General features: G+C 59.9%; 1 protein-coding gene across 1 annotated transcript; it reads left to right on the forward strand.

Moving 5' to 3' along the window:
- Positions 1-681: 681 nt before the first annotated feature.
- On the forward strand, positions 682-11,096 carry CHRD (chordin). Its single transcript, XM_079766588.1, is given in 25 exon segments — positions 682-1,480; positions 1,704-1,807; positions 2,269-2,398; positions 2,553-2,580; positions 2,582-2,682; positions 2,780-2,879; positions 3,003-3,090; positions 3,673-3,814; positions 3,928-4,068; positions 4,151-4,233; positions 4,312-4,459; positions 4,619-4,725; positions 4,846-4,911; positions 4,913-4,966; positions 5,588-5,744; positions 6,086-6,306; positions 6,866-6,979; positions 7,300-7,575; positions 7,660-7,753; positions 7,869-7,925; positions 8,589-8,692; positions 9,161-9,263; positions 9,659-9,813; positions 9,986-10,085; positions 10,643-11,096. Coding segments are annotated over 25 exon segments (2,877 nt in total). The 5' UTR covers positions 682-1,332; the 3' UTR covers positions 10,699-11,096.
- The last annotated feature ends 2,250 nt before the right edge of the window (positions 11,097-13,346 follow it).

Raw genomic sequence — 13,346 nt, forward strand, 5'->3', positions numbered from 1 at the left:
CCTCTTCCTTTGGCCCTGCCTCTAGGTCCTTTACTTTCCTCTCAGTCCCAGGCTCCCCACAGCCTCTGTCCTCAGGGCCTCCTGGCCTGACCTTGTTCCCATCCCCCCTCCCCCCCCCCCCCAAGTTCTTCTTCAGGCTCTCTCCTGCTCCTCCTCCCCAGGCAGGATGGGGCTGTCTGCTAAGGAGTATGGCCTAGATCCCGGAATTCTCCATCTCAACCAGATGAGATGCCTCCCAAGATTAGGAAGGAGGGTGCTGGGATGGTTGGGATGGTGTGGGTGGGGACAGGGAGGCAGTCATGACCAGAAAACCAACCAAGACAGAGGAGTTTGAGGTGAGTGGGGAGGCTGAGGGTCCCCGCAGCCCTCGGTGAAGGAAGAGGTGAGAAAGCCTGTCAGGTGGGGACGATGGTGGTTGGATGATCTTGAGGACAGGTTACACAGCCGGGAGGGAACTGTCACCAGGCGGAAAGGACACAGTCTATTTCTGGCTAAGTTTCTGTCCTGGTGAACAGTAGAATGAGGAGAGACCTCAGACAAGAGGTGGGGACACAGGCTAGGCAGTGAAAGTGGGTGGGTGAGGTTTGAGAGGTGCTGTGAGCCCAGAGTCAGGGGGAGATCGGTTGACAGGCCTCTCCTGACGTTGTCACCCTTAAAGACAAGTCTTCATCCTTCCCGCAGGAACCGAATCCCGGCCCAGGCCTCAGGCCTAGCCTTTGCCCCTCCCTGGCCTGGGGTTCTCATCCTGGGCGGGACACGCACCTCCTGCTTGGTCCAGCCACCCTGGGGCCACCGGCAGGGGAGGGGGGGCTGGGGGGGCCCTCCAGACCTGCCTCTCCTCCCCTCTTCGCGCCCCCTGGTCCCTCCCCTCCCCTCCCCCCTCGCTCCCCCTGGCCCTCCAGCCCCTCCCTCCTCCCCTGCCCGGTCCCAGCCCCTCCCTCCCCTCCCCCACTCGCGATCCGGGCCGCGGCGGCTGGGCCGGACCCCCCGGGCTCAGCCCGGCCCCTCGCCGAGCCACCGCCGCCGCCGCCCCGTTTGCAGAGGAGGAGGCCCCCGGCCGGGGTGCGGAGCACGGGGCATAAAACGGGCCAGCGCGGCGCCCGGGGCACCAGAGCAGCGGACCGCCGGGTCAGAGCCGACCGCTCGCGCTCCCGGCCTCTCTCTCGCCTGGCCCGGCGCCGACTCCGCGGCCGCCCGACGAGCCCCTCGCACTGCCCGGGCCCTGGCCCCGGCCCCTCCGCCGCACCGCCCCCGGCCCGGCCCTCCTCCCGCCTCCCTCCTCCCTCTCCTGCCCCCTCCTCCTCCCGCCTCCCCAGCTGTCCGGTTCGCGTCATGCCGAGCCTCCCGGCCCCGCCGGCCCCGCTGCTGCTCCTCGGGCTCCTGCTGCTCGGTCCCCGGCCGGCCCGCGGCGCCGGCCCCGAGCCGCCCGCGCTGCCCATCCGGCCCGAGAAGGAGCCGCTGCCCATTCGGGGAGCGGCAGGTAGGTGGGCGCCCCGGGGAGGTGCGGGAGGGGAGTCCGCTCGGGGCGAGTCCGTGCCCGCCCCGAGGGGGCGCGGGCGCAGGTGGTTCGGCGCGGCGGGGGGCCGGGAGGGGGGCCGGGGGTCGAGGCGCGCGGTGCCGGGGACCCAGGGCCCGCTGGCAGCGCCCGGGGCGGGCACAGGCAGGAGCGGGACGGCGGCTGCCAGCCAACCCCGTCCCCGCAGGCTGCTCCTTCGGCGGGAAGGTCTATGCCTTGGACGAGACGTGGCACCCGGACCTGGGGGAGCCCTTCGGGGTGATGCGCTGTGTGCTGTGCGCCTGCGAGACGGTGAGTGCCCCCAACGGCGCTGGCCGGGCCCCTCGCGGGCGGGCGGGGCGGGGGGCATGGGGTCCGGGGTGTCGGAGGGGACGCGGAGATGGCGAGGAGAAAGGGCGAGCCTGCAGATATCTGGGGTGCTTTCCCGGCGGAGGGCTGGGGCGGAAGCGCCCCCGTCCAGGCGCAGGTGTGGACCGTTCTGGATCGCCCACTATGTGCCGGGCTGTTTGCCAGCTCCCCTCATCGGTCCCTCACGTATTGACTCCCAGCACAGCCCCCCTCGGTAGATGGTTATTGTCCCCACTTTCAGACAGGGACCCCGAGGCCCAGAGAGTGTGAGTAACTTGTCTGGGGTCCGCAGCTTGGAAGGGGCCGTGTCTGCCTGGGCGGGACCTTGGTCTCTGACACCCCCTCCTTGGGTCTTGGGATCGGTGCCTTACACTCACCCAGTTGTCTGTCTTTTCCGTGAGCAGCCCCAGTGGGGTCGCCGCGGGAGGGGCCCGGGCAAGGTCAGCTGCAAGAACATTAAACCCGAGTGCCCCACCCTGACCTGCGGGCAGCCGCGCCAGCTGCCGGGCCACTGCTGCCAGACCTGCCCGCCGGGTGAGGCCCGCTCCGCGGTGAGGGGAGGGCGGCAGGGCGGGGTTCTGGGTCCTGAGCCCCTCCTCCGGGGCGGATGGAGCCCTTAGAGCGGATGGAGCGGCCGACGGGCCCCCCCAGCGCCCCGCTGAAGCCCGCGCCCCCACCCCCGGCGCAGAGCGCAGCGGCCCGGAGAAGCAGCCCCCCCGGCCTGGCCTTCGAGTATCCGCGGGACCCGGAGCACCGCAGCTACAGCGACCGCGGGGAGCCGGGCGCCGAGGATCGGGCGCGTGGGGATGGCCACACGGGTAGGCAGGGACCCAGCCAGGACCGGGGTCGCGGCTTTGGCGCGGCCAGGCCGTCACAGCGGGTGAAGACGTTAGGGACATCTTCCTTCTCTCCCAGACTTCGTGGCGCTGCTGACGGGGCCGAGGTCGCAGGCCGTGGCCAGGGCCCGAGTGATACTGCTGCGCTCTAGTCTGCGTTTCTCCATCTCCTACCGGCGGTGAGAACGGGCAAGGAGGGAGGAAGAGCGGGCCGGGCGCTGGGGCGGGAGAGCCGGGAGGGGCTGGAGGGCTGCTTCGGGCCCAGGCTCAGAGTCCGCGCTCCCCTCCACCCCCATTCCCAGGCTGGACCGTCCAACCCGAATCCGCTTCTCAGACTCCACTGGCAGCGTCCTGTTTGAACACCCTGCAGCCCCGACCCAAGATGGCTTGGTGAGATGATGCCATTTATGAGTGTTTATCTCGTCTGGACACTGTGCTGAGCGTGTGCTCTGCATTACCGCCTTTGGTCCTCACAACAGTCCAAGTGGGAGGAAGGCACTGATGTTATATGCCCATTTTACAGATGAGGAAATTGAGGCTCAGTAGCAGAATGTGATTTGCGCAAGGTCACACAGCTAGTAAGTGGTGGGGCCAGGACTTAGACCCCTGGATTCCTTCTTCTTTTTTAAAAAAATATTTTTTTATTGATTTTAGAGGGGAAGGGAGAGGGAGAGAGAGATAGAAACATCAATGATGAGAGAGAATCATTGATCGGCTGCCTCCTGCACACCCCCTACTGGGGATCGAGCCCGCAACCTGGGCATGTGCCCTTGACCGGAATGAACCTGGGACCCTTCAGTCCGCAGGCCGACACTCTATCCATGAGCCAAACCGGCTAGGGCTGGATTCTTTCTTAAGCTTCCTAGGAGAGCATGGGGGCTCCTTCCCGTATTCCCTCTTCATCAGACAGGCCTCTTCGCTGGCCTGTCCTGCATACTGTTTGAGTAGGGTCTTCTTGTCTCTCTGCTCCAGGTGTGTGGGGTGTGGCGAGCAGTGCCTCGGTTGTCTCTGCGGCTCCTCAGGGCAGAACAGCTACACGTGGCACTTGTGACACCCGCTCATCCTTCAGGCGAGGTCTGGGGGCCCCTCATCCGGCACCGGGCGCTGGCTGCAGGTGAGGGGAGCAACAGCCCCTGGGCATGAAGTTCTGTCTTCTCTATCCCAAGGAATGGAGTGGGCTGCGGAGGGGACTTTCTGATGGGCTCTCCTGGTCCTAACCTCCCCCAGAGACCTTCAGTGCCATCCTGACCCTGGAAGGCACCCCACAACAGGGCATAGGGGGCATCACCCTACTCACTCTCAGTGACACAGAGGACTCCTTGCATTTTTTGCTGCTCTTCCGTGGGCTGCTGGAATCCAGGAGTGGGGGTAAGTGGGATACGGGGAGGGATGTGAGACGGGCGGGAGAGCACCTGGCTCTCAGAGGTGTCCACAGGTACCATCGTTTCAGGACCGGCCCAGGTTCCCTTGCGGCTCCAGATTCTACACCAGGGGCAGCTGCTGCGAGAGCTCCAGGCCAATGCCTCAGCCCAGGTGAGCGAAGGTTTGGCTTTCGTTGCCATCTGCTCTGGCCTCTTGCTGCTCCCACCGATTATCCTGCTCTGTCCCTAGGACCCAGGCTTCGCTGAGGTGCTGCCTAACCTGACAGCCCAGGAGATGGACTGGCTGGTGCTGGGGAAGCTGCAGATAGCCCTGGAGAGGGCAGGGAGCCCAGGGTTGCGTATCAGTGGACACATTGCTGCCAGGCAGAGCTGCGATGGTGAGGCAGGGTGGAGCCTGGCACCCTGGGCACACACGACTGAGAGGCACAGACAAGTGCCAGGGGCAGGGCCAGGGTGGATATGGGAGGGATCCTGGGGGCTGGGGGTATGAATGGCCATGGGGCCAGCCTGCCTCCACTTGTCTTGCCCCTCTGCAGTCCTGCAAAGTGTCCTTTGTGGGGCCGATGCCCTGACCCCAGTTCAGACAGGTGCCGCTGGCTCAGCCAGCCTTACACTGCTAGGAAACGGCTCCCTAATCTACCAGGTAAGTCAGGGGCTGCAGGAGGTGGAAGGGCAGCAGAGTGAGGCTAGAGATTTGGCCTGCAGTTCAGGCCCCAGGCCTTCTCTGCCACTCCAGTTTGCTCTCCCCAACTCTGCCCACCAGGTACAAGTGGTAGGTACAGGCAGTGAGGTGGTGGCCATGACGCTGGAGACCAAGCCTCAGCGGAGGGGACCAGCGCACGGTCCTGTGCCACATGGCTGGACTCCAGGCGGGAGGACACACAGTGAGTGCTACAGGCAGAGCGGGGCCCCAGGGCCCGTGTACCACGACGTGGGGGTTGTGGGAAGCTAAGTTGGAGGAGCAGATAGGTTCAGCATCCTTCACGCATTCACAGGCTCTCTCATTGATACATTGATTCACGGGACACATTTTTAGTGAGACTCAGGCCAAAGAGGACAAAGGAAATCAGATATGGCCCCTGTCCTCAGCAAGCTCATGTCCAACGAGAGGAGTAAGACAGGGAGACCAGTGCAGGAGATGATATACTAATTGTGAGGGCAATGGCTGCCACTTACTGAGCCTTTCTAGGTGCCACGTACTATGCTGGTTGCCTTACTTATATTATTTTTGGCCCTCACAGTACCCATTTTAGAGACGATGAAGTGAACGGTCAGAGGTTAACTCTTCAAGGTTATTATGTAGGTAGGAAGTGGCAGAGAAGGGACTTGAACCTGGGCCTGCACGGTTCTTATTCAGTGTGACTGGTGTGGGGAAGTGTGTATGGGTGTAGTGGGGGCACAAAACATGGAAAGGCTTCAGAATCTTAGGCTTGTGTGAAAGCTGAGGAGGGTTCATCTGGGATCTGGCAGGCTCCAGCTGGGGCTCACCCTTCACTGTCCCCTAGGCCATGGGCGTCTGCCCTGGGCTGGGTGCCCGAGGGACTCATATGCTGCTGCAGAATGAGCTGTTCCTGAACGTGGCCACCAAGGACTTCCCAGATGGAGAGCTGCGGGGGCATGTGGCTGCCCTGCCCTACAGCGGGCACAGCGCCCGCCATGACAGTGAGTGCCCCACGGGTTTGCCTGCCCTTGGCTGCCCTCTCATCAGTGACCCAAGCACATAAGGGCTGGTGTCAGTGCGAGAGCCTGATGTGTCTTTCTGTGCCTGAGCTCTAGTTCGCATCTGGAGATGTCTAGGTGGGGATGTAAAGGGTGGCCCTCCTGGGAGACCCTCCCTGTTGCGATGGTGCAGGGGTCTAAAACTTGCTGCTCCCCCAGCCCTGGGCCGATGGGCAGTGTCTGCCAGCTCATGGAGTCTGTGCTGGGCAACATGGGAAAGCCGGGATTGAGCGGCTGCTCTAGGCCACCTGCTCATCTGTCACCTCTCCTCTGTCCGGATCCAGCACTGCCCGTGCCCCTGGCGGGAGCCCTGGTGTTACCCCCTGTGCAGAGTCAGGCTGCAGGGCATGCCTGGCTCTCCCTGGATACCCACTGTCACCTGCACTATGAAGTGCTGCTGGCCGGGCTTGGTGGCTCAGAACAGGGCACGGTCACTGCCCACCTCCTCGGTCCACCTGGGATGCCAGGGCCCCGGCGGCTGCTGAAGGGATTCTATGGCCCAGAGGTGAGGATGCGATGGTGGGAGGCAGCTTGGAAAATATCTGCTTTTTAGCTTAAACGGCTGTGTGTGTGTGTGAGTGTGTGTGTGTGTGTGTGTGTGTGTGTGAGTGAGTGTGAGTGTGTGTGTGTGAGTGTGTGTGTGTGTGAGAGTGTGTGTGTGTGTGTGTGTGTGTGTGTGTGTGTGTAAGAGAACAGGCTGCCTGGTATGGCAGAGCTGGCATGGGCTCAGGAGTCAGACAGACCGGGCTGTGAACCTGACCCAGCCTTTTATTATTCATTCTCTTCCCTGCGTCCTTCTCTGGTGGGATCCCTTGAATAGTAGGTCATATCCTGGACCTCCAGAGGAGTAGGTGGGGTGACCACGCCCCCTGAAGTAGATGGGCGGTCATGGACTTGTTGTCAGAGAGACTGGGTTCCTGAGCTCCATACCATTGCTAATGAGCTTTGCATCCTGGAGACCTTATTTAATCTCCCTGGGTCTCAGTTTCCTCATCTGCAAGTCGGGAACAGTAGACTCAGCCCTAGAGTGCCTTGTTCCCATCCCTTATCCTATCTACTCACAGGCCCAGGGCGTGGTGAAGGACCTGGAGCCTGAGCTGCTGCTGCACCTGGCACAGGGCACTGCCTCCCTGCTCATCTCCACCAAGGGGAGCCCCCAAGGGGAGCTTCGAGGGCAGGTAGGCAGCAGTGGGGGTGGGTCAGAGTTGGGCTGGCACCCTGTGTCTCCGTGTCACTTGTTCTCTCCAAGCCCCCGGGGGTGGAAGTATCACACTGCTTTGCTGCCTGGGAGGATGAAGCCATACGAGGCACATAGATAACAAGGCTGGCAGCAGGCCACCCTGTGCCTGGCAGTGAGAATGATTGCTGGGATGAAGAGCATCCTTCTGGGGCACAGGGTCACGCAGGGGATGAGGTGTTCATGCTTGGCGGGCTGGCCACAGCTGGTGGAGACGCAAGGGGCAGCCCGGGCGCTGCCTCAGCTCCCCTCCCCTCCCAGGTGCACCTCGCCAACCAATGCGAGGTGGGCGGCCTGCGCCTGGCGGAGGCAGGGGCGGAGGAGGCCCGGAAGCCTGGGGCTCCTGAGGCAGTGGGCGCAGCTGCACTGCCCATGCTGCCCGCTGTGCTTGGCCCTGATGCCCCCGCGCCAGTCAAACCTGGCAGCCCCTGGAGAGCCCGAGACCCCAACACTTGCTTCTTCGAGGGACAGCAGCGCCCCCATGGGGCTCGCTGGGCACCTAACTACGACCCACTCTGCTCACTCTGCACCTGCCAGGTAGGAGGCCCCGGAAAGGCAGGCCGTACTGGGGCCTGGGTTCTGGGGCAAGGGCTCCAGTCAACCTCCCACCTCTCCCTGCAGAGGCGGACAGTGATTTGTGACCCTGTGGTGTGCCCGCTGCTCAGCTGCCCGAGTCCAGTGCAGGTGCCGGACCAGTGCTGCCCTGTGTGCCCCGGTGAGTGCCATGCAGGGGTGGAGACGGTCACGGGGGCTCCGCCAACGGGGGATGAGGCCTCTAGGAAGGGAAGGAGGGTGTCACCCTCTGCCTTCACTACTTTTTGGCTCCACAGAGAAACAAGATGTCAGAGACCTGCCCGGGCTGCCGAGGAGCAGGGACCCCGGAGAGGGTGAGCTGGCAGTGTATGAGCCAGGGTGGGGAACCAAGAGGCGCTGTTGGGTGGGACCAGGAGGGGGACGGTAGGGTGAGAATAGATATGGGTGGGTGAAGGCTGAGGGATACAGATTTCAGTGACACCTTGTAGGAAGCGGTTATAGGGTTAAGCCTCGGACTGACCTGCTGGCAAAGTCACAAACAAGTCCCAGCTTGGAGGGCACAATCCTCTAAGCATAATTAAGCTTGATCTTGTGACTGCTCCCTAGATCTTTCCTGGGTAGCTAGTGGGCTGTGGGCGGGGCAGCAAGTGCTGCCAAAACAAGTGAAACTTACAACAACATTGCAGATTACCTTGTTTGTCCCTGATTATAAACAAAGCCTCAGCTTTGCAGTCTGGATCTGTTCTGTGGCCTCAGCCAGGCACAGAAGATCCACCTAGACCCGGCCTTTTCTCTTTGTCTATCATTTCTCCATCCTTCGTCGCCCCGGCTCAGGCTCGCCGAACCCTTGGCTGTGCTGGCGCGGCACAACACCTGATAGGCTTCATTAGAGTGACTGGCCCAAGAATGGGCCCAGGGGTTAGAGGGTGTGGGGTTGGCCTGAGCCTGAAGCCTTGGTTTTTGGATCCAGCCAAGGAGCTCAGTACTAATGGCAGCTGGCCACTGTCTGCCACCAGGCTGCTATTTTGATGGTGACCGGAGCTGGCGGGCAGCGGGTACCCGGTGGCACCCCGTCGTCCCCCCTTTTGGCTTAATTAAGTGCGCCGTCTGCACCTGCAAGGTATGGCTGCTGAGTCTTCCCCAGTGCTATAACCCCGGGGGGCTGCAGAGATGGGAAGGGGGCTCCAGGAGAGGAAAAGCCCAGCCTTGGTGAGGGGGGCTCAAAGATCAAAATAATATGGGAAAGTCCTTTGGGCTTTGAGAGCTGGCTTCCTGCAGGAGAAGGGCAAGGGTGACCTGTGTGAATTCTGCCAGCTGACTGTCTCCATGTAACCCGGGCGCTTCCTGTGCCCCCCCCCGCCCCCCCCCCCCCCCCCCCGCCCCAGCTGCACTTTCCTCTCCTGTGAGCGGATGTGCTAGCACCTGCCTGGCAGGCGACGGTGAGCATTTAGTTCAGGTGTATAAAGCACCAGCCCAGGGCCTGAGTAGAAGGCCATGGATATATTACTCGAGGTATGCGGGAGGAGAGGGAGGAAGCAGGAGTGCTCCCCCTCCTTCCTAACACCCCTCACACAACGGATCCCTACAGGGGGACACGGGAGAGGTGCACTGTGAGAAGGTGCAGTGTCCCCGGCTGGCCTGTGCCCAGCCTGTCCGCGCCAACCCCACTGACTGCTGCAAACAGTGTCCAGGTGAGGGGCGTGGGCACTGAGGCCTCCTGGGGCAGATGGGGCCCTTCACGCCGTGTCCTGGGTGAGGGGATGCACAGTGAGGGTGGATGGAAGGGACTTCTCAGCTCATTCAGCATTTCCTGGGCACCACGCTGTGCCTAGTCTGGAGCCAGGGTTCTAAACACAATGGAAAGATGTGCATGTATCAGGGGGCTATGATGGGTTCTAGTTCCTGCCCCATCTATCCATCCATCCATCCATCCATCCATCCATCCATCCATCCAGATTTATCACCTACTAAGGGCCAGAAACTGCTAGGTGCTGGAGATTCAAAGACAAATAAAACCTGGGTGGCCCTCATAGAGCTCAGATCTACTGACCTCTTCCTCTTCATCTCCCTCTTTCCCTTCCAACAGTGGGGTCAGGAACCCACCTCCAACTGGGGGACCCCATGCAGGCCGATGGGCCCCGGGGCTGCCGGTTTGCAGGGCAGTGGTTTCCGGAGAGCCAGAGCTGGCACCCCTCAGTGCCCCCCTTTGGGGAGATGAGCTGTATCACCTGCAGATGTGGGGTAAGTGAGGCGTGAGGGGCTTGTGTGAGGTGGGCATTGGAGGCCTGACCTGGACTAGGGCGACCTTCCCAGGGAGGGCAGGGTCCGGGGGGCAGCCCTCCCTAAAGAGGCTGAAGGCTGCTGTGCCCCCGTGCCTCTGGGGACCCTCAGGATCTGCTCTGTCCTGCCTCAGGCAGGGGTGCCCCACTGTGAGCGAGATGACTGTTCGCTGCCACTGTCCTGCGGCTCAGGGAAGGAGAGTCGCTGCTGCTCCCACTGCACGCCCCGCCGATGTAAGTGAGGGGACCCAGGGGCAGCACTGACCGTGGGGTGCTGAGGAGGGAGGGGAGCACCCGCCGTGTGCCAGGGACAGTGCCCTCTGCTTCACAATTGCCACTCTATTCTGCCCTCACAGCTGACCTGGTGGGCTTGTTATTGGTAATCTTCCATTGTTGTAAAAAAAATGTTTTTATTGATTTTTAGAAAGAGAGGAAGGGAGAGAGAGAGAAACATCAATGAGAATCATTGATTGGCTGCCTCCTGCATGCCACACACTGGGGATCAAGCCCACATCCTGGGCACGTGCCCCAACCGGGAATTAAACTGTGACCTCCTGGTCGATGCTCAACCGCTGAGCCACGCCGGCCAGGCATAATCTTTTCTTTACATATGAGATTTCTGAAGCTCCCAGGAGTTAGGCTACTAGGTTAAGGTTACACAGCTGCTCTGTGCAAACTTGCTTAGAAAATACTGACCTTTCTGGGACCAGAACAGGGATACTTTGCTGGGCTCTCTGTGCCACCTCATTTCCCTGTCTCCTCCTCCAAAGTTCACTCCCTTCTGTCCTCAGCAGCCCCAGAGACCAGGACAGCTCCAGAGCTGAAGAAAGAAGCCCCGGGCTCCTAGGGAGCAGCGGGAAGGCCCATGACCAAGAGGATGGGGCCTGGGCTGGGAGAAGGAGTGGCGCCGAGGACCCTGCCTCCTCCCGCGGGAAACCCAGTGCCTTTGGCTCCTCTTTTCTGCCTCTTCTCCCTCCCCCACTACCTCTGGGACCACAGCTCCACAAGGGGGAGGGGCTGTCAGGGCAGACCAAGGCCATGTCCACTCCAACTCCTGCCCTGTCACCCTCTGGCCTCTGCCTTGGAAGCCCAACCCCTTTCCTTCTGTACATAATGTCACTGGCTTGTTGGGATTTTTAATTTATCCTCACTCAGCACCAAGGGTCCCCCCCTACTTCACTCCTGCTGCCCCTGAGCTGAGCAGAGTCATTATTGAAGATTTTTGTATTTATTAAAACATCTTTTTCAATCTTTGAGCTAAAGGTCTTTCTTTATGGCCAGGGACCCCATGGACAAGGGTCTGAGAGTAGGAGGGTGGAGAGATGAACTCTGGCTCCGGGAGCTTTGCTCGGACCCTTGGGGAGCGGGAAGAGACCTGAGATGAAGCAGATGGCACAGCAGCTGGCTGGCAGGCCTGATTCCACAGAGAAGCTTGGGCCTGTCTTTGAGGTGGACTAGAGCCTCAAGAACGATGGCACTCTGAAGCAGAACTGAAGTGCAAGTTTGGTTTCCACTGGTCTACCCATGGCTGCATTTTTGCTGACTCCACGTTTGAAGTTGCTCCAAAAAGAGAAAAAAGTATAACCAGCCTCTATTTTCTTTATCTAAAATGAGGCAAACACTTCCTGTTAATCTTTCCTGGAAACTAATTGCATTCTGGATCAGTTCTGGGGAAATTCTGGATCAGAGCGGATTGGAATCAGCCCTAGTCCAGTTCTTGGCTGAGCTTATCTAAGTGGTGGACGGAATAAGGCCCCTTGTTCCTTTCTCCCCTTTCCTGCCACCAGCACCTGGGCGCTCCCACAGACCGCACAGGCTTGTGGGAAATAAGAGCGTCAGGATCGAGAGCTGTCAAATACACACACCTGCAGGCTTGTCTTTTGTATAAACAATGTGGGATGAAATGAGTCTGGAGTTTTATGACCTACTGGGGTAGTAGGAAGCGGAAACCAGCGCCTTCTTATTTAGGGATAGGCATGGTGCGCTGTGCTTGAGAAGTTATGGTCTTAGCCCATTGAAGCATCTAGTTCCAGTTCTGCTATTAACTAGCTGAGTGATTTAACCTCCGCGAGTCCCTATTTCCTTTCTGTAGAACAGAGATCTCCCTCACAGGATTCAATCAGAGCTTGTGAATCACACAGCTCAGTGCTTGGCATACATTCATTGCAAAGATACTCGAGCTGAGGTAGGATTCCTGGAGCTGGTTTGAAATAAAAGGCAGGGAGAAATCTGGGGAGGAGAGTGGCAGTGGGTTCCAACTTTGTTTGGTGTGATAGTCTGCCGAGTGCTCAGGCGGAATGGGGAGGCCAGGCTGGGGATGAGAAGACGATGAGGATGGGAGAGACTGGACTTGGCCCAGAGCCCTGGCTGTCAGTAGGGGTATCAGAGGGTCGGATAGGGAAGAAAAAGCAGCAGGATCGGCATGGGGCTAAGTGCAGGGAACCAAGTCAGCTCCAGGTGTGGTATGATGGAGGATTTAGCCCAGAAATGGATGAGTTGACAGTACTGCCCCTCTGATGAGGGAGTTTGGTGGGAAGAAGGGTTGAGGAAGGAAATTTTGATCCCTAGATTTAACATGAGTTTGCTACTGACACAAGACAAGAGGAAGAGTGCGCATCCACAGGGTGGCTCCATGGGCTCCGAGAGGCAGGGCCTTGCTCCTGGATCCTGCCCCAGGCACCCAGCCAGCCTTCAGAGCAGCATCAGTGGATGCCAGTTGAGCAAAGGAATGAAGAGCTAATGGATCTAGGCAGACCATTGTTCTTCTTAGACCACAGTCCTTGAAACACCTTTCCCCTCACGGGCCTGCATTCTAACCAGAGCTGACCTGTCCCCAGATCCTGGGGACCTGGTATAGTGACTGCAGAGGTCCAGCCCTGGGCACATGGGAGCCACAGGTCAGACAACTTGGAAGCCCTGACTTGCAGAGACCTCAAGAGGGCACCCCATCCATTCACCTTTAGGCAACTGCATTACCCCAGAGAGTCCTTCGCCTTCCTAAAAAAACAAAAGCAACCCTACAACAATAACAAAACCCAAGGAGAGCCCATCCTGGGCAGAGGATTTTAGTGTCTCCAATCAGGTGCTGGTAAGATTTAAAATTGGGTCAGTCAAGCCTTCTATGTGGTAGAGGGTTTGACTGGGCCTCTAAGCTTCTCCGGGGAAAGAGATGGAAGGTAATACACAGGGGCTCTGCTGCCAGAGGGGAGGGGGGTGGTTCTGATACACCTGGTTTTTGAAGTGTCCTTCACATGCAGTCCTCCACTTTGCGCTTTCTACTTGTGAGCATCTTTGGGCTTTCTGCGGGGACACCCCTGTGCCATCTTTTATTCGCCACATCCAAATTTTGGTGTCTGGTGAGGGATAGCCATGCGGGCTGTGACCTGGTGGCGCTGCTGGCTGCTGGCAGCTGGCAGCCACCAGTTTGCTTTGGGCCTGTCACGTGGAGCAGGGTCTGTGTAGGTATTTGAGTAGTTTACGGCAATGACTTCAGAA

This window comes from Cnephaeus nilssonii (genome assembly GCF_951640355.1).
Source record: "Cnephaeus nilssonii genome assembly, chromosome: 3".
NCBI lineage: Eukaryota > Metazoa > Chordata > Mammalia > Chiroptera > Vespertilionidae > Cnephaeus > Cnephaeus nilssonii.